The 24947-nt window shown below is 41.7% G+C and overlaps 2 protein-coding genes across 16 annotated transcripts in view; one reads left to right on the top strand and one right to left on the bottom strand.

Annotated features, from left to right (window-relative positions):
• The window catches only part of CCDC93 (CCC complex scaffolding subunit CCDC93), a 113498-nt gene extending 89833 nt beyond the window's left edge, over positions 1–23665 (top strand). For 8 of the 15 annotated variants that reach the window (XM_078327950.1, XM_078327949.1, XM_078327948.1 and 5 more), the window contains 2 exons: positions 15182–15276; positions 16775–23665. In XM_078327950.1, the coding sequence (XP_078184076.1) occupies positions 15182–15276; positions 16775–16799 (120 nt within the window). In that variant the 3' untranslated portion in view covers positions 16800–23665. Of the gene's footprint in view, positions 1–916; positions 5877–15181; positions 15277–16774 lie in introns of those variants that run through there. The other 7 variants (XM_078327955.1, XM_078327953.1, XM_078327954.1 and 4 more) reach the window with 1 other exon arrangement.
• Positions 12014–24947, bottom strand: part of LOC100400167 (5-hydroxytryptamine receptor 5B) — a 30967-nt gene continuing 18033 nt past the window's right edge. The window contains exon 2 of the mRNA XM_002749514.5: positions 12014–12494. Coding sequence (XP_002749560.2) covers positions 12159–12494 — 336 coding nt within the window. The 3' untranslated portion in view covers positions 12014–12158. The remainder of the gene's footprint in view (positions 12495–24947) is intronic.

Below are 24947 nucleotides of genomic sequence, written 5' to 3'. Positions count from 1 at the left end.
CCCACAATAAGTGGACCTCCAGGAAAACACAGCTCCTGGAGGGCTGACCAGTGCCAAGCCTTGGGCCCTGTGAGCTCTACCTCTCCAGGCCCTTTCTGTTACTACTTTTACCTCCCAATTTAAAAGCACCGTTCCTTGTGACCCTGCCCAGAGACGGGCTCAGGGTTATTGGAGGTTTGCTGGCAGGTGGAGGTATCCGGAGCTGCTAAGGCGAGTGGAACAGGAGCAGAAGGCGCGGTTAGAAGCTTTTGAAGATGACCCAAGAAGGGAACATGAAATGGTGCAGAGGTGACTTGTGCCACTGGATGTCAGATTCTACAGGCAGGGGCTGGGACAGTGACCAATTATCTTCAATGATAACCTGCAGTACATGCCATTGATTTCATATACCTTGGTTTTAAGGAAGGGCAGATTATTTCTTGATGAATATCTCTTACTCTATTTTCTGAATTTCCTGCTTAAAGACAATTCTTAGCCTTCACTGTTGTTAGAACTTCTGTACATGTTTTGCCTGCTATGTAAACTAGGACTGCCTTTTATCTCTTTTTAGGCTGCTGTCTCCAAAGCCTTCCTTTACTTCCTCACCACAGTAGGCCAAGATTGGCAGATAAGCGTGCTTTCTGCTTTCCCTTTGAGGTTTCATAGACTTCATGAAGTGTTTTGGAATGACAGTGCCTATCCTCGCATTTCATTCTCAGTCTGACAGCTTAGAAATGGAGCATCATTATAGCTATTTTGATGTTGAAGTCAGTAGATCATCAGGAAGCTTTACCATGCTGGCAGCAGCTTGCCAAAAGACAGGATCAGCCAGGAGGTATCTCCCATGGGGATATGAGAAGAGCATTAAGACCTTCTTGGCTTCACATGGGTGCTAACATAGTCACCACTCTCTTTACACTCTCTACTTCCCCTCCAGGAGGGCCGCAAGAATGAGATGCTGCTGTCCAAGGTGAAAGCCAAGGCCTCCTGAATATCCCCAGCCATGGTGTATGTCATTGATTTTATTTTTAAGCACCGTATATCAACTACAAGATCATGAGATGGTTGTGAAAGCAACAGTAGAAAGATGCAGATGTAATGGTTTCAACAACCTGGATGTTTTCTTTCTCCTCTGCTTCCATTCATCTCTGTTGGCTGTTGATGGAATCAGAGAGTATAAACACATGGCTTGGATAACACCCGTCATCCTCTGAAGAATGCGGGCAATACTTGTTCTCTGTTAATTCAACTTTTATGTCTCCAGTAACATTGCACTTTTGAAGGTACCTGTATTTGTATGGACTCTGAATAAAGAATTATTTGTTTAGCAAGTGGTAATTGAGCACCCACTGGGAATTAAGCACTGAGGAAGATTCAGAGACATGTGAAACACAGTTCCCGCCACACAGGCATCCAGCAGGTGGCCCAGAGAGGCAGGTAGAGCCCACTTGACCATAGAGCTGGGCCATCTGAGGTGTTTTTCAGTAAACAAAAGGCATTTAACTGAATGATCAGCCCATGTAGTGGTCACTTGGGCTTTTCACCTGCCATGGAACTTTTTGTTCCCAGCTCCTCCAGGTGCCAGCCAGCAGGCTTGGTGACAAAGCAACTGGAATGAAAGTTTGATGTCATTGGTTTAATTTTTATATGTTACTCAAGTTTATATCTCAGAAAATTGAAAATGGACCTCATGCTGAGGACACTTCAATAAAAATTACACCTTCCCCTGCCCCAGTGTTCATTTGAGTCACAGCATGCAGAGGGGCTGTGCATCCACCTCATTGAAGGCACAGTCCATGAAGCTACACTGCAGATGGGTCATGATCTGATCCAGGAGACAGATGGACACTCTTCCCTGCACTCTAGGCAAGTAGGGTGTCAGGAAGAGCAATGGTGTTTGCAGAAATCCAGGGAAATTTCCTGGAGGAGGCAGCATTTGGGCCCAATGTAAAGGGAGAATTGGATGTTGATAGGTGGCAGTAAGTCTGTTTTAAATGAAAATACGCTATGATTAAAAACCCAAGAGGGTGCAGAGGAGTGCAAGGCATGCATTTTGTGAAAGGAAGGGATAAGCCAGTCTCTGCAGGAGGCTTCAAAGACCCATCTGGGAAGTAGGGCCAAGACTAGGCTTTGGAAGGTCTTGAAGGGCAGTTGAGGGGTTGACTTTAATCCTTGGAAATGACCAGTGCAGATCAAACCCAGTTACTAATGCCCTGGACCTCAGGAGTCTGGTAAAGCAGTCATGTTCAGTACGTTTGTGCTCCATTCTGCATAAATCTTGCAAACATACCAGGCAGCAAGTTTGGACAGTAACACAAAAGCTTAAACATGTCAACCAAGTGAGGCATTCAGCGGCCACAGAAGTGTGTTCATTTTTAGTTCCCTAATGGATGTGATTAAGCAGGGCTGATGTGTACAGATTTAAAAACACACACACGTGTTTGATTAAAAACAGCCATTGGTTTCAGTGCCAGGGCCCACATGGCCTGCCTGAGCCAGGCAGAAGCATTAGCTTCCAAATCGAAACTGCCACCTGTGGATGCTTCCTGGGCCATGTGCAGCTCCGCCTCAGCTGGTCCCTGAGCTATGGTCATGTGGGGGCTTTGAAGGGCTCAGTGAAGTTGAAGGAAGTAATTGCAAAAGAACAGGTGGCGCTTTGAGGGCAGGCAAAGGAGACAAGTTTGTGTTTGAACTCATTTCAGTCAGGGAAACATCTGTGTGATCTTGTTAGGAATCTTACAGGCCCACCCCTGGCTAACTGAACTTTGTGAGTAGTTACTTGAATATTTGTCCACAGGTGGTAGGGAGGCAAATGACATTCTGTGGTTACTGGAGTCCACCTCTGTGTTGATGGGGAAACTATGGCATGATTAATCCAAAGCAACCAGTAATTCTTTTTGAAAGTGCAGGCATTTATTTTGAGCTCTATTTCACAGGTGTTTCATTTGGTTGGGTTTTGGTGTACAGAGGTCTCCATCGATCTCTTATTTCCTTTTTTTTTTTTTTTTTTATTGCATTTTAGGTTTTGGGGTACATGTGCAGAACGTGCAAGATAGTTGCATAGTTGACCCAGCAATCCCATTACTGGGTATATATCCAAAGGACTATAAATCATTCTAATATAAGGACACATGCACACGAATGTTTAGTCCCTTTTTTTTTTAATCCACAAGGCCTAGTACAGATAAATCAGTTTCTGTTGCCTGAATACACTTTAAATTAGACCACAAAAGCCAGTTTGAGAAATTCACACTTGCTGCAGACAACTCCCAGTGTGGACAGTGCCTTTCTGAGTAATTAGGATGTTACATGACTTTACAATGAGGCCATACAGGCTAAGGAGAAGCCCCAAGGAGGGCTGATCATTTCAGAAACCACCCAGAGAGCCAGAAGGGGGCCTCCCAGGGTTACGGCTCTCTGTGTGCCTAGATATAACATGGCATTGTGCTCTAAGCCCACAGGCTTCTCCAGAGTTAAAAGGAAGTGAGAACATCCTTAAGTTGCTTTTTTAAAATGTGCACTTCAGGAGGAACCAGGTTTCCCCAGGAAGGGGCAGGCTCCCTGCTCAGTCAGCACAAGGAGTTGCTAGTGGGCAGCCTGCGCAGTGCCGTGAACTCTGCCAGCCTCTGGGTCAGGGGCTCCCTCCCACTATGTGCTTCTCATGGAGTAGATGGGACTGCTCTGCTTTGAGCCGCAATCATAGCTGTTGTGAGCAGGACAAGATTGGGTGATCAAGAATTGTGTTGGGAGACACTGGGACATTTTTTTATGTCTTTGACCTGCATTCCATCTCTATTGGATGACTGGGGTTACCTACACCACCAGAGGGAGGTGCAGAGTGTTAAACAGAGTCACACTGAGGGGTGTTTTAACAGAGGACAAATTCCAGTTTGTCAGGCATATCTCTGTTAGAGTCTGGAGTTCATGGTTTTATCGGTTCTGGCTCGTTGCCCCTACATACTTTGAAGATAGCTGGGTCCTGCCAGTGTCCACTGAGTCTGTCAGCTGGGGAAGCATTCTCTGACATCACTGAGCCCTTGGGATCTCCTGAAGCAAAGGCTGGGGAAGGCCTTCAGACAGTCCTTTTACTACCTCACAAAGTGCCACTCCCGGGACCTCAGACCTCAGGGTTACGACATTGATGTCAGTCCCCAGTCACGTCTCTAGTGACCAAAGCAGACCTGCCTAAAAGGGCTTTCCGGACAGTGAGCCCTGGTTGTAACCTGTGCCCTCACATTTCTCCTTCCTCAGATGGTCTTGTTTGCCCACTTTTTAAGTGACTGATGATCACCCTAAAAGGGAGGTAGGCATCTAGCAGTAGCACAGTTACTTTGACTGAGCCTGACCCCTTGTTCTGAAGTGCAGATGTTGGGTTGAAACACGCATTAAGGAAGAACACTTTAAGGAAGCACTTTATGATTTACTCATGGCCAGTGTTGGCCTCAAGGTAAAAGAACATCTTAATGTAGAATAGTACAACAAGAGCCCCATAGGAAGGGGCACCATCATCCATCCCTCTGGTTGGGATTGCCAAGGAAAGTGCCTTGTTCCGTGCATCTTCAGAATCCCCCACACCCTCTCTTGATCCTTTTCATGAAGTCCAGAGCATTCCTTCTATGACAGGCTGAAGATGCTTTGTAAAAGGCAATGCTATAATAGCATTCCCTCTTTTCACAGTAAATGTGCAAAAATCCTGGGGTATTTGGTGCCTGATTTGCAGCATACTTGACCACACGGAATACCGTGGATATTCCACGCCAGTCTTACATCCGTCCCCCAAATATGCCAAGCTCATGCCTGCCCATGGCCATTGGCCCTGGGCAACAAAAGTAAGGGCCTTTCCTGTCCTACCACAGTCTCCCTAGCATCTGGCTCAAGGTAGCTGACTGAATGGGAAATTCCGGTTGGATAAAACGGCATTTCTAAATTGCAGCTTTGCATCTCTGTTTTAGCAAAATTAGATTTAACCTTTCCTTTACTGTATGCATAGTTTGAGAACAGGTAAAACAGTTTTCACAACTTTAGAGGGTTTCTTAATGTTTGTTATACCGGAACCTTGAAGTTTGGGATGAAACAAGGTGTCAGAGGTTTCTAATCTTTCAAAGGAATTACCTTTTACAGATTGTTTTTTATTCCCCAAGAAGGGAAAAAGAGAGAGAGGGAACGATTACACTAATGTCAGAGATAAGGTATGTTTTGGCTTAAAATGTGTCATGAATCTCAAGGTAACTTGATGGGTAGAAATGTCTCAGCCATATGAACCAAGAAGTGAGACCAGAGTGCATGGCTGTGGGTGGCAGCACTGGATACGGTGTTGGCAGGAGTGTGACCTATAGGCGCTCCATGGGGGACAGCTGTATAGTGTCCATCAAAAGTGCAAAAGCATAAGCTTTTTGAACCAGCAATGCTACTCCTAAGAATTGTTCCTGTGTACAATGGTTTTTGTTGAAACATTATTTGTAATAGCAAAAAGTTGGAGAGTGCCACCAATATAGGGGAGTGGTTAAATACATTATGGCCAGCTTAAACAATGGAATAGTTTGCAGAAGTTTAAAAGAATGGATCCTGTGTTTATGTACTACCATAGAATGATCCCTAAGATGCATGATTAAATGGAGAAAAAAGAAGCTCATGGTATCCTAATGTTTGGAGTGGAGAAAAATGTGTAGATTTGTGTGTGTGCATATGTTCTCACACAGACATATACATGTGTATATCATGTATCTGCCTACATAAGCCTAGGAGATCTCTGGGAGGATACTCAGCAACCCGGCAGCCTGATTGCCTCTGGGAAAAGGGGTGGGAATGACTTTTCAATGTACACCTTTTGTACCTTTTGAATTTTGTACCATGTACATGTATTATCTATTCAAAAATAAATAGTTTCTAATTTTTAATTTTGTTCACATTTCTTAAAAAATAGAACCAAAATGGAAGAAAATTCTGATTCACTAAATCTGCTTTCTTAAGATAAAACCTTTGATTCAAAAGTAGTGAGACTTTCTTGGGTCTTGAGGCGATGGGCCGTGCAAAGGGGCTGTCCTTCTCTGGTGGAACAGAATGGGGCAGTGAAGCAGAGGCTGGCTCTGCTCACACTCTGGGAGCATGTTGGGCTGGCAGAGAGAGAGATGGGGATGGGGAGGTGGACGGTGAAGTGACTAAGACCTGGGACAGACAGGCTGCTGCAGGGTTGCCTATGTCTCACAAGAATCGCAGTGCAACCCTGGTCCTCTAATTTTTGGGGTGCAAAAGGTACAAAAGTTGGAGTCATGGTCCAAGGGGAGCTGTTAACATCCTCCAGAAGCCATGGCCATCTTGTGTGGAAACCTGCTGTCGTTGATCCTTCCCCACTCCTTCTTTTTTTTAAAAAAAAAACAACTCTGATTTTGTCCAGCTCTGATGTGGCCCTGTGTTAGCCCCAGGAGAAAAACATGACATACCCAGCCGTTCCAGTCCGGGGAATCTCACTTCTGTTTGCCAAATGCTGGTTTGCGGATGGTCTAACCCAGCTATGACCAGTTTTGGGGAGACTGCTGAAACTTCTAGGAAAGACATTCCTGCTGATGAGTGAGAGATGCATTTGGAGAGCTTCACCCTTTCTTCCTGTGATAAGTTTTGGAGGAAGGACAAGACAGGGTTTGAGCAACTTCAGCCATCTTGAGACCATGAGAAGAGATATCCCAACATACTGAGGTTGGCAGAGGGGAAAGATGGAAAGAGCCTGGCTCTCTGAAGGCATGATGAGCCTCTGAACCATGCTGGGGCCTACCTGCTTCCATATTCTTGTTCCATGAGAAAAATGAACCTCTGTTAGCTTGTGCATTCAACCAACAAATACTTGAGTTTCTTCTATGTGTCAGGCCCTGAGAATATAGCAGTAAAAAAAGCAGACAAAGGAACCCATCTTCCTGGAGCTACTCTCCCCAGTGAAAAAAATATACAAACAAGATAAATATGTAAATATTGTCATGTGGTGCTTCAACATGCTGGTTAAAGCAAGGAGGAGTATCAGGAGTGTCTGGTTTGGTGGCAGTTGCAATTTTATATTGAGAAGTCAAGGAAGTCCTCACTCACTGACTAAAGAGGAAGTGAGTATAGAGATACTGTGTGAAGAAAATTCCAGGCAGTGGGGACAGCAAGTATAAAGGCCCTAAGGAGGCCAGGTGCGGTGACTCATGCCTATAATACCAGCACTTTGGGAGGCCGAGGCGGGTGGATCACGAGGTCAAGAGATTGAGACCATCCTGGTCAACAAGGTGAAACCCCGTCTCTACTAAAAATACAAAAATTATCTGGGGTGTGGCATGCGCCTGTAGTCCCAGCTACTCGGGAGGCTGAGGCAGGAGAATTGCTTGAACCCAGGAGGCAGAGGTTGCGGTGAGCCGAGATCACGCCATTGCACTCCAGCCTGGGTAACAAGAGTGAAACTCCGTCTCAAAAAAATAATAAAGAAAATAAAGGCCCTAAGGTAGGAGCATACCCAGTAGGTTAGTTTGAGGAATATGAAAGGGACCTGTGTGGGGAGCCACTAGAGGGTTTTGAGAAGGAAAGTAATGTGATCTGGGTTCATTTTAATAGGCATCCCTACACTGGGTGCAGAGGCTTATGTCTGTAATCCCAACATTTTGGGAGGCTGAGGAGGGCAGACCACTTGAGCCCAGGAGCTCAAGACAGCCTGAGCAATATGGTGAAGCCCCGTCTTTACCAAAAATACAAAAAATTAGCTAAGCGTGTTGGATTTCCATCATCCCGCCAGAGCAGATGCCTTGTCATGGCAGGTGGAATGTACTTCCCCTTGACTTTGGGCTTTTGCTTGTCCTATGGGTTGTTAGCTTACTTGATACAAGTTTCGAAAGTATGCTTGTATGGTTGGGTTACCTTCTTGCCCTTCTCTCTTGAGAAGAACATGGTCTGTTGGCCCAAGGACAGGTTGAAGGACAAACAGGGCAGCCTAGATGCAACCTACAGCTTGAAGCCAAGCCCAGAAGAGCCCCGCCTAGATCAGTGAAAGCCAAGCCAAGTCAGGCATATAAGCAAGAAATAAAACTTGCTGCATACCACCAAGACTTCATAGTAATTGCACACGACTATTGAGAATGTAGCTGATTGGGCCAACTACCAAATTGGTTTCATGCTAAGTTATCACCTAGAGTTGAAAAGATACCTCTGTACACCACCCAGGTGAGGGGCCAGAAGAGCAGCCTTCTCAGGATAGGACCTGCATGTGGAACAGACACTCACAGAGCAAAGCCATTATCATAAGAATCCAAATTCTTTCAGACAAGGCCGGGCACGGTAGCTCATGCCTATAATCTCAGCACTTTAGGAAGCCAAAGTGGAGGATTGCTTGAGGCCAGGAGTTCAAGACCAGCCTGGGCAACATAGGAAGACTGTGTCTCTATATAAAAAGAGTTTTAAACATTTTTAAAAAAGAAAAAGGCTGGGCTCAGTGGCTCACACCTGTAACCCCAACATTTTGGGAGGCCAAGGCAGGTGGATCACGAGGTCAGGAGTTCGAAACCAACCTGGCCAATATGGTGGAACCCCATCTCTACTAAAAATAAAAAATTTGCCAGGCATAGTGGCACACACCTGTAGTCTCAGCTACTTGGGAGAGTGAGGCAGAAGAATCACTTGAACCAGGGAGGCGGAGGTTGCAGTGAACTGAGATCATTCCACTGCACTCCAGCCTGGGCAACAGAGGGAGACTCCATCTCCAAAAAATGAAAAAAATTTTAAACATTCCCTCAGATATGCTCGAAGAAACATGGCCGTACTTAAAGGAAGAAAAGTAGCATAATTCATGTGTTATGCATTACCAAATTAATAAAATAAAACTCTTCCATTAGCCACATCCATCTACAGGCCTGGAATTTTGCAAAATTAAATTGTGACACCTTAGTGATACCTTAGAAAATAAATCCACTCAAGGAAGAGATGAATTCCTCCAACAGCCTCCCAATTCCATCTTAGTCATGTTCTATAGGCAAAGGGATGAAGGCAGAACAGAGACATTACACTTACCAAGGATGTTCTGAGAATGTCAGTTGGAAATCAGATGTGTTTTTGTCAATAGAATTCCATTTTGTTTACTCTGAATTAAAAGGAATCATAAGTGCATCCTTGCATAAAGTCAATCATCAACTGATCCATTTCAGGAATTCAACATTTTAGTTATAGTGAGCAGTTCAAGAAGGCTTTACTGACTAGAGAAAAGTTTGAAGTCTAAAATATCCAGCAGAAGTTGTCACCAAATTAGCAAGCAAATAGTTTTCTTTTAAGGAAATCTAGACATAAATGTGATTCCTTCTGCCCAGATGCTTCCATAATGATAGAATGTTAAGTCAAAGCCCCTGCCGAATAAACACGATAATAAAAGCACACTATCCAATAGCAAGAATAAACCAAAAAATTCTACAGATGTCTACCCAACCATACCCTGACCCTCCTTGAAACCTTCTTCCTGGAATCCAACTAGAATAATGCAAGAGGATCCACTATATCAGGTGCAGTCTGCAAAGGTTCATGCAGATCTCCTGCTGCAAAATGCAAGCCACAGTTGAAACATGGAGTCTAGTCAGGTTTCTGTTAGATTCCTTTCATCTTTCTCATGTTTGGATACAGGCAGACTTGAGTCCAAATACCTGTTGGCTGTGTACTCACTGTGTGACCATGGACAAGCTATTCACCCTCTTAGAATGTAGTAAAGTGAGGACTATATTTACCTTATAGAGTGAATGCAGTAGTAAGTGATCATTTGTATATAAAATCCAGTACAACAGCTGTACATGACTGGTGCTCAATAAACACTACTTATAAAATTTATTCCAGAATGTGCATTTTATGAAGGGAGAGATGGGGAAATTATTCATACTCCCTATTATATTTCACTCAACAAGGGAAAATCTTCAATGGACACAAGCTTGAGCTCTGGCCCTTAAAAGATAATGATGGATAACTGAGTGTATCATTTGACTGGTAACTACATACCTACCTGTTTCACCACCTCCTTAATTCACGGGATGTGAGGTGGCTTGTAGGAAACAAGCAGAATGACAGTAAGCTAAAAACTGAACATAAAATGCTGGGATAGGGAAATCTAAAATTGGAATTAGAGACTGGCTGGAAACATTATACACAAATAAGTAGGTTACTGGGTTTTATTTAAATTCCAGAGTAAAGGAATTTGGTTCTGTGCTTCTTCCTCATCAAAATGAAAATGGAAACACAGTCAATTAATAATTCTCATTATCATGAAAAGAAAACACACCTTCACAAAGAATGTAATAGGATGATTAAATACATCCTTATATGAGATGCATTGATGGGCTTTAAAAGAATGTTTCCTGTATCTCCTAATGAAAAAGAACAGAATTCTAAAACACAACTCCAAGAAGGGTGTTTAGGGTGCCATACTACTTACCTTCATGATGTCCCAATCTCTAGCAACAATGGAATGTATGGACCATGTATTCTTCCCAGACTCTCTTCAGAATTCCTCCTTTTAACAGGATTGGCACCTAGCCGAGCTAGAACTGTATTTAGCTTGAGGTTATACTGGTCCATGTACTTTCTCAAGAGTTGAGAAAACAAGTGTTTGTAACTCATTTTACAATACCAATGATCTGATTCAAATGACTTAAATGACCTGCACTAATATGAGGCTATTTCTAGTCCTTTTCTTACAAGGTATATATTCACACATATTACTGTGGAAATATTCAGGTATTGATGACATGCAGCTGTCCTAGGCCCAGTCAGGGGTGTTTTCTAACTTATAGACTAGAAGATACATCTCTAGAAATGATACCTTATAAAATAAGGATTTATTTTCTAAGCCATCACTAAGCTGTCACAATTTAATTTCACAAAGTTCCAGGCTTGTAGGATGGTGTGGCTAATGGAAGAGTTTTATTAATTTGGTCATGTGTAATGCACAAATTACGCTACTTTTTTTCCTTTAAATATGGCCGTGTTTCTTCAGGCATGTCTGAGGGAATTTTTTAATTGACTTATAGTTAATTTTTTTTTAAAACTTTAGAAAGGCATATATAATGTGTGTGTGTGTGTGTGTGTGTGTGTATGCCTTTCTAAATCTCCAAAATAATTATTGATTCTGAAACACATCTGATCCCAAAGGCTTTGAAAAAGGAACTGTGGACCTGTATTCTCTGATAAACCTTAAAATACTGGAAAATACTGGTACTTTTTAGTATAAGTGTGAAGAATGTCTATATAACTCAGTTATCAAATGAGCCAATGGTGGAGCAGAACCTTTTGTGCAAATTAAAAAGCAATAGACAGTTATTCTGCCTCCAAAATGAGGTAGACTATGGCCAAGATGATGTAGTCCATGCCTTTGGATTCCTATACATCTGGGCTACATTTAACATTTTCTGGAAGGCTATGAGTCACTATGGCAGTTTTGGGTGGGGGTGAAGGATTGTTGGTTTTGAGTCCTACAATGGGCATCATTTTTCCCATCTTGGTGTCTTATGCCTGTGTGTACACCACAAGAATGATTCTGAGCTAGAAATGAATTGCCTGACAAATTCTAAAAAACACTGTTGCCTGGGGTTGCACCTCCCAGAAATGCCAATTTAATTGGCTTACAGAGAAACCTAAATATCCAGAAGCATCTTTCACTGATGAAGGACTCCTCCTCATCTCACAAATTGGGATACACTATCCTATTGGGGAAGCATAAGAGGCTGGGGAAGATAAGTAAGGTTGATAAAAGACGTAGACAGGGCTCTTTTCACAAAGAAGGAAATCTCTTGAGTGCTGAGAAACCCCTTCTGAGAAATATACTATTAAGAAAGGAAAAGCAAATCAGCTTCAACTCTTGCATCCATTTTAAACAATCAACAGTAGCTGCCTAGAGTGCTGTCCTGGAAAGGATTCTGAGACGGAGTTGTTGCTCAGTGGGGAGAGAAGCCATGACCGACTGGCAACATCTGCCATGCACATGGGAAGAAGGCATAGTTACAACCCCTGCCAGACCTATGCTGTCTTTCTTGACAGCCTTGGCTCTGCTGCTTGTACAGTCCAGGCCCAATGGTATAACTCTCCAGACAGCATTAGCACTCAGCTGTGGAGGGAAGGATCTCAGATTACTGATGAACAAGTCCAAGTTTCCTTCCTCTTTACAACTCTACCCATGTCTCTCTAACCCGTCTTCATCTCTGCTTATTAAAGAGGCTCTTGAAGGCATTGTTGTAGTTCTTGTTAAAAGCTGTGTAAATCAGGGGGTTGAAGAAAGAATTGGAGTAGCCAAGCCACAGAAATATGCTTTTCCAGATGGGGGGCAGGCTGCAGGCACAGAGTGGGCTGATGAGCTCTGTCAGGAAGAAGGGGATCCAGCACAGTACAAACACACCAATCAGAATTCCCACCATCATGGCTGCTCGCTTCTCCTTCTGCTCCCGCCAGGAGTCGCCACTCGCCTGAAAGGCCACTGTTGCTCTGCAATGTGCTGTGAACACCATTTCAGCCTCATCAGGTGCTTCCTTTACCTTAGAACAAAGAAAATATGGAATTAAAAAATAAAACAGAAAAACAGGGAAGAAGCTGAACAAACCAGAAAGTCAACAGCTCCTCTTAGATTTGTCAGAGAAGTGAGGTCACAGTGCTAAATGCTGCTCCAAAAATGGGACAGTCAGGTGAATACAGAGAATCACAGCTTTCCAGAGCAAAAACCCACAAGCAGAAACTTCTGCAGGAACTACTGCTGGGGTCAGAAAACGTAAACTCTAATTGACAAATTTCTAGAGGCTCAGTGTGGAAAAATCTGACGGTTAAAAACTCCAGGAGAACTTAGTCATGGAGAGGAGTAGAGTGTGGAGGTAGACATCTTTATGTTTTATTTTCTCCAGGGTCTCTATCAGGTCCACACAGTGAATACTGAAGAAAAATCACCCTGTGCTTTTGGCAAGGGGAAGGGAAAAGAATCCATTTTGAAATACACCAAACCATTCTGTTCTAATAGGGCCTACCCTTATGAGAATTAACTTACTAGAGCCTAACCTGAGGGGCTTTTATCAGAGCCTAATCTACCTGGGGGAAGGGAAATACCCAACCCCAGCCCCCTGTAGCCATTCTGCCCCACTTGAGGGGGAAGTACGATTGAGAAGCACTAGGAAGTTTACAGTCCAGGTGCACAGGCTCAAAAATAACTGAGACCTAATCAGTTCTCAGTAGTCACAGGACTACAAAACACTTTCCCTTCTCCTATACCTCACCACCATATTAACTAAAGGCCTATCTATCACAGTTCCTTTTACCCAATGCATCATGTCTACCTTTCAACAAAAAATTACAAGGCACATTAAAAGGCAAAAAACACAGTTTGAAAAGACTAAACACACATCAAACCAGAGTCAAAGATGGCCTCAATGCGGGAATTATCAGACAATGAATTTTTTTTAACTATGATTAATATAACAGCTTTAAAATAAAAAGTAAACAATATGCAAGAACAGATGAATAATGTAAAGCAAAGAAACTGAAAATCTAAAAAAGCATTTTTAAAATGTTAGATATCAAGACACCAAAAGAAATGAAGACTCCCTTTCATAGATTCATTAGTAGACTAGGCACAGCTGAGGAAGGAACCTCTGAGCTTGAGGATATGACACTAGAAACTTTTGAAACTGAAACATAAATAGAAAAAAGATTTATAAAAATAGAATAGTCCAGAATGGTAAGACGACTACAAACGTAAATACACTTAATGAGAATACCAGAAGCAGAACAAAGAAAGGAACATAAGCAATATTTGAAGCAATAATGACTGAGAATTTCCCTAGTTAATATCAGACACCAAACCACAGATCCAGGGAGGTTAAAGAACACCAAGAAGAATAAATACCAAAATATAAAATACAGACACCTAGGCATATCATATTTAAGCTTGAGAAAAGCAAAAATAAAGAAAAAAAATCTCGGAAGAAACCAAAGGGAAAACCTATAGAGTAGCAAAGATAAGAATTACATCTAGCATCTCTTCAGAAACGATTCAAGCAAAAAGAGTGTGAAGTAAAATACTGAGTCCTCCTTTAATGAACCACTCCAAGGCTTCCCAGTCTATAGGCAGCAGAAGCTGCGTGTAACCGTTTCTGTTTACAAGAGATAATACTGACCCATCCACATCCTAGTAGACTATCATCAAGTCACCAGAAAAAGTCTAAATGACAAAATTTGGCATCCTGAAATCACCCCATGAATATTTAGCAGTCCCTTGTTGGGACAGAAAAACATCACCAGAGCCTGAGAGGAAATGGAAAGTGATTTTGTTATTTTTCTCCCACTAAGCTCATTAATGGGCACTTTTCCAGCCATTTCTCTGCTGACCTGAATGACCTTCCAGGCACTTGAGTTCCTTCACTGTGTAATGAAATTCCAAATCCTTGTTAAGCTACTGAAGTAAGGAAATTGATGGGGTAAGTTCAATTCAAAGAGATCCTGGGGGAAAGAGAGACAAAAAAAGGAAGTCTGGTTCATTTAAAACACACCTGGCTCTACCACTGCAGCACTGAGCAGGGTCCACCTGTGCTCTGTCAAGATGTCTGTTTGCTAGAAGTCCTGTGTTCATAGCTTTTCTGCCTGAGCCTGGTACAGCCTGTGCAGAGTGATGCTGGAAAGCAATGGAATCTTTCCAGAAACAGCCTCAAAGAAAATGAGCCAATTGTGGGTGATTATTACTATTATTTTGCTAGGAGATGACTAGCTTGGTTTTTTCAGTTCAATGTGTAATTTCTATTAGGAAATCAACATAAACAAAGAAGAAGCAGTACAACTTCTGAGAAGCTGCTATGAAACAGACACGTGCTACATGTCTGCAATAGATGACTCTCATTCTTCCTTAAGAGATTATATTATCACCCCCACTTCACAGCTGAGAAACCACTCTGAAAGGTTAGATACCTTGGTCCAGTCACACAATTGCTTATTGTTAGAGCTAAAAGTCAAACTTGGGTAATTTAAAGGAGAGCCCACACTCTTAACCCCCACATGTTATTCTGCATCTTTGAGTAAAAGTGATTGAACTGAATGGGTTCCTACAGAATCTATTTTTGGGGTCATATTTATGTTGGGGCACTTGCAGAATGGGCATCTATGGCTCCTCAGGCAATTCCTGGGCCTCTAGAAACCAGCTCTGGGGGCACCCAGAGTCTCCCTCTTTCCTCTTGTCTTTCTGCAGCCTTTGGCCCTCAGTGCCCCTCTGCACACCTGTCTGATGACCACTTATGCTCAAGAGGCCTCTGACCCTGGATTTAGAATCTGCTCATCAGGAAGGTAAGAATATAGATTGTTGAATCCACACAACCAGTACTACCTGGGACTTTCTGGTCCTCTTGTACAAGGAGAAGTGCTCTGAATACAGAGGTTGGAGAGATAGAACACTATAAACAAGGCCACACAAGCAGGGAAAGGCAGAACCAAGTTGCCTGCCAGTCTCCATGGTTCCAGGGCTGCAAGTTTCTTTCTGCCATGCTAAAACATGACCTAAAAGATGAGTTTACCTAAATGTCTTTATAGAGTCTAGGGCTTTTCCATTCAAAATTAATTAAGGATCAAATCAGCCAGACAACAAATGCTCAGACCCTGATTGATCACCTGTGTGTATAGGAACAATGTACTGAAATTTCTCATAAGGTCTCAATTTTAAATATTCTGTCTCACTATTCCCATAAGTCCTGTATTGCCATACAGGTCATTCTATGGACATGCTTAAGTTACTGTGTCAGGTGCATTTACCCTATAATTTGGAACGTCATTCAGCCAGTCTGATAAAAGATCATGGAGATGAGGATAGAGTCCTTTCCTTTGCCAGTATATATCCAGCATCCTCCCCACCTGCCAATTGGAGGAAAAGAGAACAAACAATATCTCCCTTATCTTGAAGGGCAAACATGTACTCTCTGAAGAGACAGCTGAGAACTGGCCTGCCAGCCAGAGCCCCTCTTTATATTGGGGCATGAATTTGTAGATGTCATTCAGAATATTATATCATGACAAACACTCTACAGGGGTAGGCACCTTGAGTATTCTGTCTACTGAAGAATCCCTAGCACCTAGTGTGGTGTATGATATACAGTAAGTACTCAATAAATGTGGGGATCACTCCTGCAAAGGGCCCTTGACAGGACCCTCACCATCTTGAGCTTGAGCCCATACATGTTTCTCCTCTCCTGGAGGCTGTTGAGCTAAGGGAAAAGAGGAAGTCTGATTGCACTGATTCTTCAATCATTTATTTTTGCCTCTGACGTTTGCAACAGAATGGCTGAGCTCAGGCCTTGTGGTCTAACAAGACATTGTGTGGTTTACTAGACATTGTGTGCTTCATAGTTCCTTCTCTGCACAATAACTTTATAACTCTGTTTATTTCGGCTAACTCACTCATATTGTCTGCATGTAATCCTATAAGAATAGATAAAGATTATCTCTATTTAGAATGACATTTGGAAAGTTCCAGCTGTACCTTGTTAATGATCTTACCTGCTTAACTTAATTTAGATAAACACATGTTTAGATTTATGACCCCCTTTTGCAAACTTTATTGTCCCTTTGCCATACACCCTATGATTAAGAGTCATACTTTCTGTACCCCTTTTCTTTTGATTTTTCTTCTTGATTTTATTTCAAGATACAATGGAATGTACGTCACTCCTCAAGTACTGAAAGGTATATAACCTGTAGTGTGCACAAATAAACTCACTGCTCTGGCATTGCCTGGTAGTCCTCCAGACCCCACTGTCTATCTATCTTTTCTTCCACGCACTCCCTCTTCCAGGTTCAGAACATTTGAGTGGGGCTGAGGCTCTCTGCTGGTTGGAAGCCCCCCGGCAAACATGCCGGACCCCCACATCTGGCACCTGAACAGGGACCCTAGACATGAAGGATCACAGTGACACTCAAGTTATAAAGGTAAGGCTGCAGCAGTAAGTTTAGCTTTTCTCATAAGTAAGCTCTCTATTTTTGATTTTGTATAATATTAATCAATTTTTTTCTCTCTTTGTTGTACATACAAGTCAAAGTAAACAGAATTTCTAAGTTTCATCTGGAGTAAAACATAGGGCATATAGAATCTAAGGAGTGTAACTTGTTTATACAATTATTGCAAAAAATGATTAAGTCACATGGACATGATATTAAACTAAAAATAGTGGAGGAATTTGTGCACATTATTTGTGAAATTTTCCCATGGGTTCCAGAAGGAGGAATATTGGAGGAAACTGCATGGGATGTAATTGGTGAGAAAAGTGAACAATATGCCTCTCATAATAAAGCTTTACCCCAGACTGAAGTTTTACTTTCTGTTTGGTTTAAGCTTAAGAATAGTGTCTGCTCCTCTCAAGCGGAACCTGCTCGTCCTTGCTCTAGCAATACTGTTTCTTCCCCTGCTGCTGCTTTTTCCTCTCCTGCTTCTGAACTTAATCCTCTTGATCAAATGGAGCATGGTATTAACTATTCTTCTTCTAGACATCCACCTATGGATAGCTGCCAACTTGTGACAGAACCATCCACATTACTCCTGTGGGATTTTGAGTGAAAGGGGAACTGATCCATAGTTGAAGCTCACACTGTGTAATAGTTTTTCAATTCCAACCCAAGAGCATCATGTCTTCTGCCAGCATCCAGTAATGGCAGACTGACTTGTTAGTCTGCAGGCAGAGTAAAATCTCAGACCCTTCATAGTTCTTGACCTATGTCTAGCACTTGGCTAGGTGGCTCCACACATGGTCCTACTCAGTTATAACAGCAACCACCTAAGGAAGGAAGGAGGAAACCAAGGCTCAGAGCACATTAAAGATTAGCTTGACTTCCAAGCTGGGTCCCCATTTCTAATATCCTACCAAGAGAACCTTACCTCTATCACAGGCTCATCGTGAGGACTGAAGGAGACTATGGTACAGAGTAGGCCCTCAGTAAAGGTCAACTTCCGAACAATCCAATAAGAGAGAAAATAGGGAAACAGTGGTAAAGAGGCAGGATGAACATAATGATGTAGGGGGAACAAGGAAGAACTTTACAGAGACTTAGAGAACATGGATATTTCTGAAAGTGTAGGGAAAATATTTGATGCATCCAAGTATCTTTGAAAATTTTCAGACAATTAGGTGCCAGTCTTAAAGGAATCAAACCATAGCCAGATGTTTTGTCATCACTGATACAATTTGATTCATAACCTTTAATTTTCTAGAGTTAAAATAACCTTGCAGATTGACATGAGAATGTGTTTGAGCCCACAGCTTTTTAAATAGAATCAGAAGAAGAGTGGTGATTTTCTACCACCCTCTTTTCATATCTGAGCTCAGGCTGAACCCAGCTTTCATTTTTGGTTCTATCTAGAAGCCTACCAGCTGCTCAGTCTTTCGGGTGATCCAGATTACAAGTAAGCATTGGAAAGGCAGTAAAAACATAAAAGGTTTAGATAAGGACACTACAAGAAAAGGAAGTTAGAGGCCAATATCTCTGATGAACATAGAAGCAAAAATCCTCAACCAAATACTAGCAAACTAAATTCATTAAATTCATTAAAAGAACCATTCACCATGATCAAGTGGGATTTATCCCTGGGATGCAAGAATGGTTCATCTTACACAAGTCAATAAATGTGCTACCCCACATTAACAGAATGAAAGACAAAATCATATGATCATCTCAATAGATGTAGAAAAAATCCCGGACAAAATTCAACATCTTTTCATGATAAAAGTTCTCAACATAATAGGCATAGAAGTAATGTAATTCAGCTCAACACGATAAGGGCCGTATATAACAGACCCACAACTAACATCATACTCAGCGGTTAAAAAGTGTAAAGCTTTTTCTCTAATATCAGGAACAAGACACAGACGCCCAGTGTCACTTCTTTTCAACATATAATACTGGTGAAGTCCTCGCCAGAGGAATTAGGCACACAAACACACACACACACACACACACACACACAGAAAAATAAAAGAGAGAGAGAGAGAGAAGTAAAAGGCATCCAAGTAAAAAAGGGAGAAGTGAAAATCATGTTGTTAGCAACATAATTTTATATATAGAAAACCCTAAACACTCCACCAAAAAAACTGTTGGAACTAGTAAGAAAATTCAGTGAGGTTGCAGGATAGAAAATTAATATACACAAATCAGTAGTGTTTTTATACACTAACAATGAACTACCTGAAAAAATTTAACAAAAGTTTCATTTAAAATAGCATAAAAATACTTAGAAATAAACGTATCCAAGGCAGTGAAAGAACTGTATGCTAAAAACTGTAAAACATTAATGAAATAAAATAAAAAGATATAAGGAAAAAGTTATGCCATGTTTATGAATTGGAAGAACTAATATTGTTAAAATGTTCATATTAACCAAGTGATCTAGAGGTACAATGCAATCGCTATCAAAGTATCAATGGCATTTTTCACATGAATAGAAAAAAGAATCCTAAAATTTATATGGAAACACAAAAGACCCTAAGCCAAAATGAACAAAGCTGGGGGCATCACACTACCTGATTTCAAATTATGCTACAAAGCTATAGTAACCAAAATAGCATGCGTGTTAGTTCATTTGCATGCTGCTATGAAGGAATACCTAAAACTCGATAATTTATAATTTAGAAGTGACGCACAGTTCTGCATGCCTGGGGAGATCTCACGAAACTTATAATCATGGTGGAAGGAGAAGTAAATATGTCCTTCACATGGCAGTAGGTGAGAGAAGTGCCAGCAAGGGAAATGCCAGACACTTATAAAGCCATCATATTTCATAGGAACTCACTATCCTGAAAATGGCATGGTGGAAACTGCCCCCATGATTCAATTACCTCCCATTGGATCTCTTCCACAACATGTGAGGATTACAATTCAAGATGATATTTGGATGGGGACATAGCCAAACTATATCATGCCATAACTGGCCCCTCCCAAATCTCATGTTCTCACATTTTGAAACACAATCATGGCTTCCCAGCAGTCCTCCAAAGTCTTAACTCGTTTCAGCATTAACCCAAAAGCCCAAGTTCAAAGTTTTTCTGAGACAAGGCAAGTCTGTTCTGCCTATAGACTTGTAAAATCAAAAGCAAGTTAGTTACTTTCTAGATTGAATGGAAATACAGGCATTGGGTAAATACACCCACTCCAAATGGGAGAAGTTAGCCAAAACAAAGGGGCTATAGGCCCCATGCAAGTCCAAAATCCAATAGGGCAGTTATTAAGCCTTAAAGTTCCAGAATGATATCCTTTGACTCCATGTCTCACATCTAGGCCACACAAATGAAAGAGGTAGGCTCCCATGGCCTTGGGAAGCTCTTCCCCTGTGGCTTCTTAGGGTACAGCCCCCTCTCAGATGCTTTCATTGGTTGGCATTGAGTGTCTACAGCTTTTCCTGGTGCACGGTGCAAGCTTTTGGTGGATCTACCATTCTGGAAGGCAGTGCCCCAGTGGATTCTGTGTGGAGGCTCCAACCCCACATTTCCCTTTCACACTGCCCTAGCAGAGGTTCTCCATGAGAGCTCCACCCCTGCAGCAAAGTTCTGCCTGGACATCCAAGTGTTTCTACACATCCTCTAAAATCTAGGCTGAGGTTCCCAACCCTCAATTCTTGATTTCTGTGCACCTGTCGGCTCACCACCACATAGAAGCTGCCAAGGCTTGGGGCTTGCACCCTCCAAAGCAATGGCCTGAGCTGTACCTATATCCCTTTTAGCCATGGCTAAAGCTGAAGCAGCTGGGATGCAGGGCACCATGTCCCAAGGTTGCACAGAGCAGTGGGAACCTGGGCCCAGCCCATGAAACCATGTTTTCCTCCTAGGCTTCCAGGGCTATGATGAGAGGGGCTGCCATAAAGGTCTCTGACATGCCCTGGAGACATTTTCCACATTGTGTTGGTGATTAAGATTCATCTCCTCATTAGTTATGCAAATTTCTGCAACAGGCTTGAATTTCTTCACGGAAAATGGGTTTTTCTTTTCTACCACATCATTGGGCTGCATATTTTCCAGATTTTTATGCTTTGCAATCTCTTGAGTGCTTTGTCACTTAGAAATTTCTTCTGCCAGATACCCTAAATCATCTCTCTCAAGTTCAAAGTTCCACAGATCTCTAGGGTAGGGGTAAAATGCCACCAGTCTCTGCTAAAGCATAGCAAGAGACACTTTTGCTCCATTTCCCAAGAAGTTCCTCATCTCCATCTGAGACCACCTGGACTTCATTGTTCATATCAATATCAGCATATTGATCAAAACCATTCAACAAGTCTGTAGAAAGTTCCAAACTTCCTCATATCTTCCTGTCTTCTAAGCCCTCCAAGTATCAAGGAAGTTTCAAACTTTCCCACATGTTCCTGTCTGTTTCTGAGCCCTCCAAACTCTTCCAACCTCTGCCCATTACCTAGTTCCAAAGTTGCTTCCACATTTTCAGGTATCTTTAATAGCATCACCCCACTACCTCAATACCCACTTACTGTATTAGTTCATTTTTACACTGCTATCAGGAAATACCCAAGACTGGGGAATTTATAAAGGAAGGAGGTTTAGTTGACTCACAGTTCTGCGTGGCTGGGGAGGCCTCAGGTAACTTACAATTATGCCAGAGGGGAAGTAAACATGTCCTTCTTCACATGGCAGCAGGAGAGAGAAGTGTGAGCAGGGGAAATGCCAAACACTTATAAAACCATCAGATCCTGTGATAAGTCACTCACTATCATGAGAACAGCATGGGGGAAACTGCCCCTATGATTCAATTACCTTCCATTGGGTTCCTCGTGACACATGGGGATAACGATTCAAGATAAAATGTGAGTGGGGACATAGCCAAACCATATCAGCATGGCACTGGCATAAAAACAGACACTTTGGCTAATGAAACAGGATAGACAGTCCAGAAATATATTCATGTATCTGTGGTCAATTGAATTTCTGTACATGTGCTGAGAACACATAATGGGGAGAAAAACAGTCTCTTCAATAAATACTAGATATAAAATGAAATTATAACTAGGTATTTTTCAGTAAAAACTAGATACCCACATATAGAAGAATAAAGTTGGACACTTACCTTACCTCTTATATAAAAATCAACTCAAAATATATTAATGACTTAAATGTAAGACCTGAAACTACAAGAGTACTAGAAGAAAACATAGGGAAAAGCTTCCTGACATTGATAGATGTATATATGTAATCATTTTGGGGATATGATCCTTAAAGCACAGATAACAAAAGCAAAAATAGATGAATGAAATTAAATCAATCCAAAAAGCTTCTACACAGCAAGATAAACAACAGTGTGAAAGAGACAACTTACAGGATGAGAGAAAACATTTGCAAACGACATATCTAATATGGGGTTAAATATGTAAGGAACTTGAATAACTCAACAGCAAGAAAACAACCTGATTAAAAATGGACAAAAGACTTCAATAGATACTTCTCAAAAGAAGATATACAAATGGCCAAGAGGTTTATGGGAAAAAGAATTGTCAACATCAGTAATCAGAGAATGCAAATTAAAATCACAATGAGATATCACATCATATCTGTTAGAATGGCAATTATCAAAAAGATGAAGGAGAAGTGTTGGTGAGGATGTGGAACTAACAGAACACTTGCACATTGTTGGTGAAGTTTACATTAGCACATCCATTATGAATAACTGTATGGAGGTTCTTCAAAAAGCTAAAAAGAGAATTATCATATGGTCCAGCAATCCCACTTCTGGGTATTTAGTATGTTAAAGAGATATCTTCACCCCTATGTTCATTGCACAATTATTCACAATAGCCAAGATATGAAATCAAACTAAGGGCCCATCAATAGATGAATAAGAAAAATGTGGAGAACGATCCAAGATGGCCGATCGCTAACATCCCGGGATTGCAGCTCTCAGGGAAGGCGCGGAGAACTAGAGGACGCCACACTTTCAGACAAAGTCTGGTCGCTCACTAAGCAGAAGATACCCCAGTGGTGGAAACACACGAGTCGCCAGCGCGACTCTCGTGGTCGGCGCAGCGGTTCCGCCGGCACCTCTACGCGGCAGCACTCGGCACAGAGTAAACGGGACGGGTTCCCCTTCTGACCAAGGTTTGGAGCACCGGGAAGGCAGAGTCGCCTACTACGGACACAAGAAGGAAGCCCGACAGGAGAATCCTGGGCAGAAAAGCACCATCAGTTTTAACGCCGCTGCTCTAGCCCTGGGAACTAACAACCTGGACGTCCACTCAAGAGACCTAATCTGAAAGTTGGTAATTTCAAAGACGACAGGAGGATAAATTTACAATGAAGGGAAGAAACCAGCATAGAAAAGCTGAGAATACTCAAAGTCAGAACGCCTCTCCCTCTAAAGATGATCACAGTTCCACATCAACAATGGAACAAGGCTTGATGGAGAACGAGCGCCTCCTGATGACAGAATCACTCTTCAAGGAATGGATAATAACAAACTTCGGTGAGTTAAAAGAACATGTTGTAGCCCAACGTAAAGAAACTAGGAACTTTGAAAAAAGGTTTGATGAAATCCTATTGAGAATAGACAACTTAGAGAGGAGTATGAGTGAATTAATGGAACTGAAGAATACAATACAGGAACTCCGAGAAGTATGCACAGGTTTAAACACTCGAATTGTTCAAGCAGAAGAAGGGATATCAGAGGTCAAAGTCCAACTTAATGAAATAAAATGTGAAGAAAAGATTAGAGAAAAAAGGATAAAAAGGAATGAGCAAAGTCTCCAAGAAATGTGGGACTATGTGAAAAGACCAAATTTACGTTTGATAGGTGTACCTGAATGCGACGGAGAGAATGAATCCAAGCTGGAAAATACCCTTCAGGATATTATTCAGGAAAATTTTCCTAAACTAGCAAAGCAGGTCAACATTCAACCCCAGGTAATACAGAGAACACCACAAAGATATTCCTCAAGAAGAGCAACCCCAAGGCACATAATCGTTAGATTCACCAGGGTTGAAACGAAGGAGAAGATACTAAGGGCAGCCAGAGAGAAAGGTCAGATTACCCACAAAGGCAAGCCTATCAGACTTATAGCAGATCTCTCGGCAGAAACTCTACAGGCCAGAAGAGAGTGGGGGCCAATATTCAACATCCTCAAAGAACAGAACCTTCAGCCCAGAATTTCATATCCAGCCAAACTAAGCTTCACAGCTGAAGGAAAAATAAAATCTTTTATGAACAAGCAAGAACTCAGAGATTTTATTACCACCAGGCCTGCTTTACAAGAGCTTCTGAAAGAAGCATTACACACAGAAAGAAACAACCAGTATTAGCCTTTCTAAAAATACACCAAAAAGTAAAGAGCACCAACATAAAGAAGAATTTACACCAACAAATGGATAAAACAGCCAGTCAACATCAAATGGCAGTAACCCTAAATTTAAATTGACTAAATTCCCAATCAAAAGACACAGCCAAAACCCAACGGCATGTTACATCCAGACCTGTTTCACATGCAAGGATACACAAAGACTCAAAACAAAGGAATGGAGAAAGATTTACCAACCAAATGGAGATCAAAAATAAATAATAAATAAATAAAAAGCAGGAGTTGCAATTCTTGTATCAGATAAAATAGATTTTAAAGCAACAAAGATATAGTGGTAAAAGGATCAATGCAACAACAAGAGCTAACGATCCTAACACCCAGATAGGAGACTTAGATTCAGTGAGACAGAAAATTAATAAGGATATCAAGGACTCGAACTCAGATCCAGAACAAGTAAACTTAATAAATATTTATAGAGCTCTCCACTTCAAATACACAAAATATACATTCTTGTCAATACCACATCACACCTACCCATAAGTTTAAATGAAACATTGATTGGCCATTATTAATACCCAATTTTTTTCAAAATAAAGCAATATTTCCATTTACTCTCCCTCTTTCTCTTCCTCTCCTTTACTTATTTTTTTTTTTCTTTCTTTCCTTCTCTCAAAAAAAAAGAAATCAACTTGTA

This window comes from Callithrix jacchus, chromosome 6 (genome assembly GCF_049354715.1).
Source record: "Callithrix jacchus isolate 240 chromosome 6, calJac240_pri, whole genome shotgun sequence".
Classification (NCBI taxonomy): domain Eukaryota; kingdom Metazoa; phylum Chordata; class Mammalia; order Primates; family Cebidae; genus Callithrix; species Callithrix jacchus.
The sequence above is the reverse complement of the archived record's forward strand: the minus strand, read 5'-3'. Positions and strand labels throughout refer to the sequence as shown.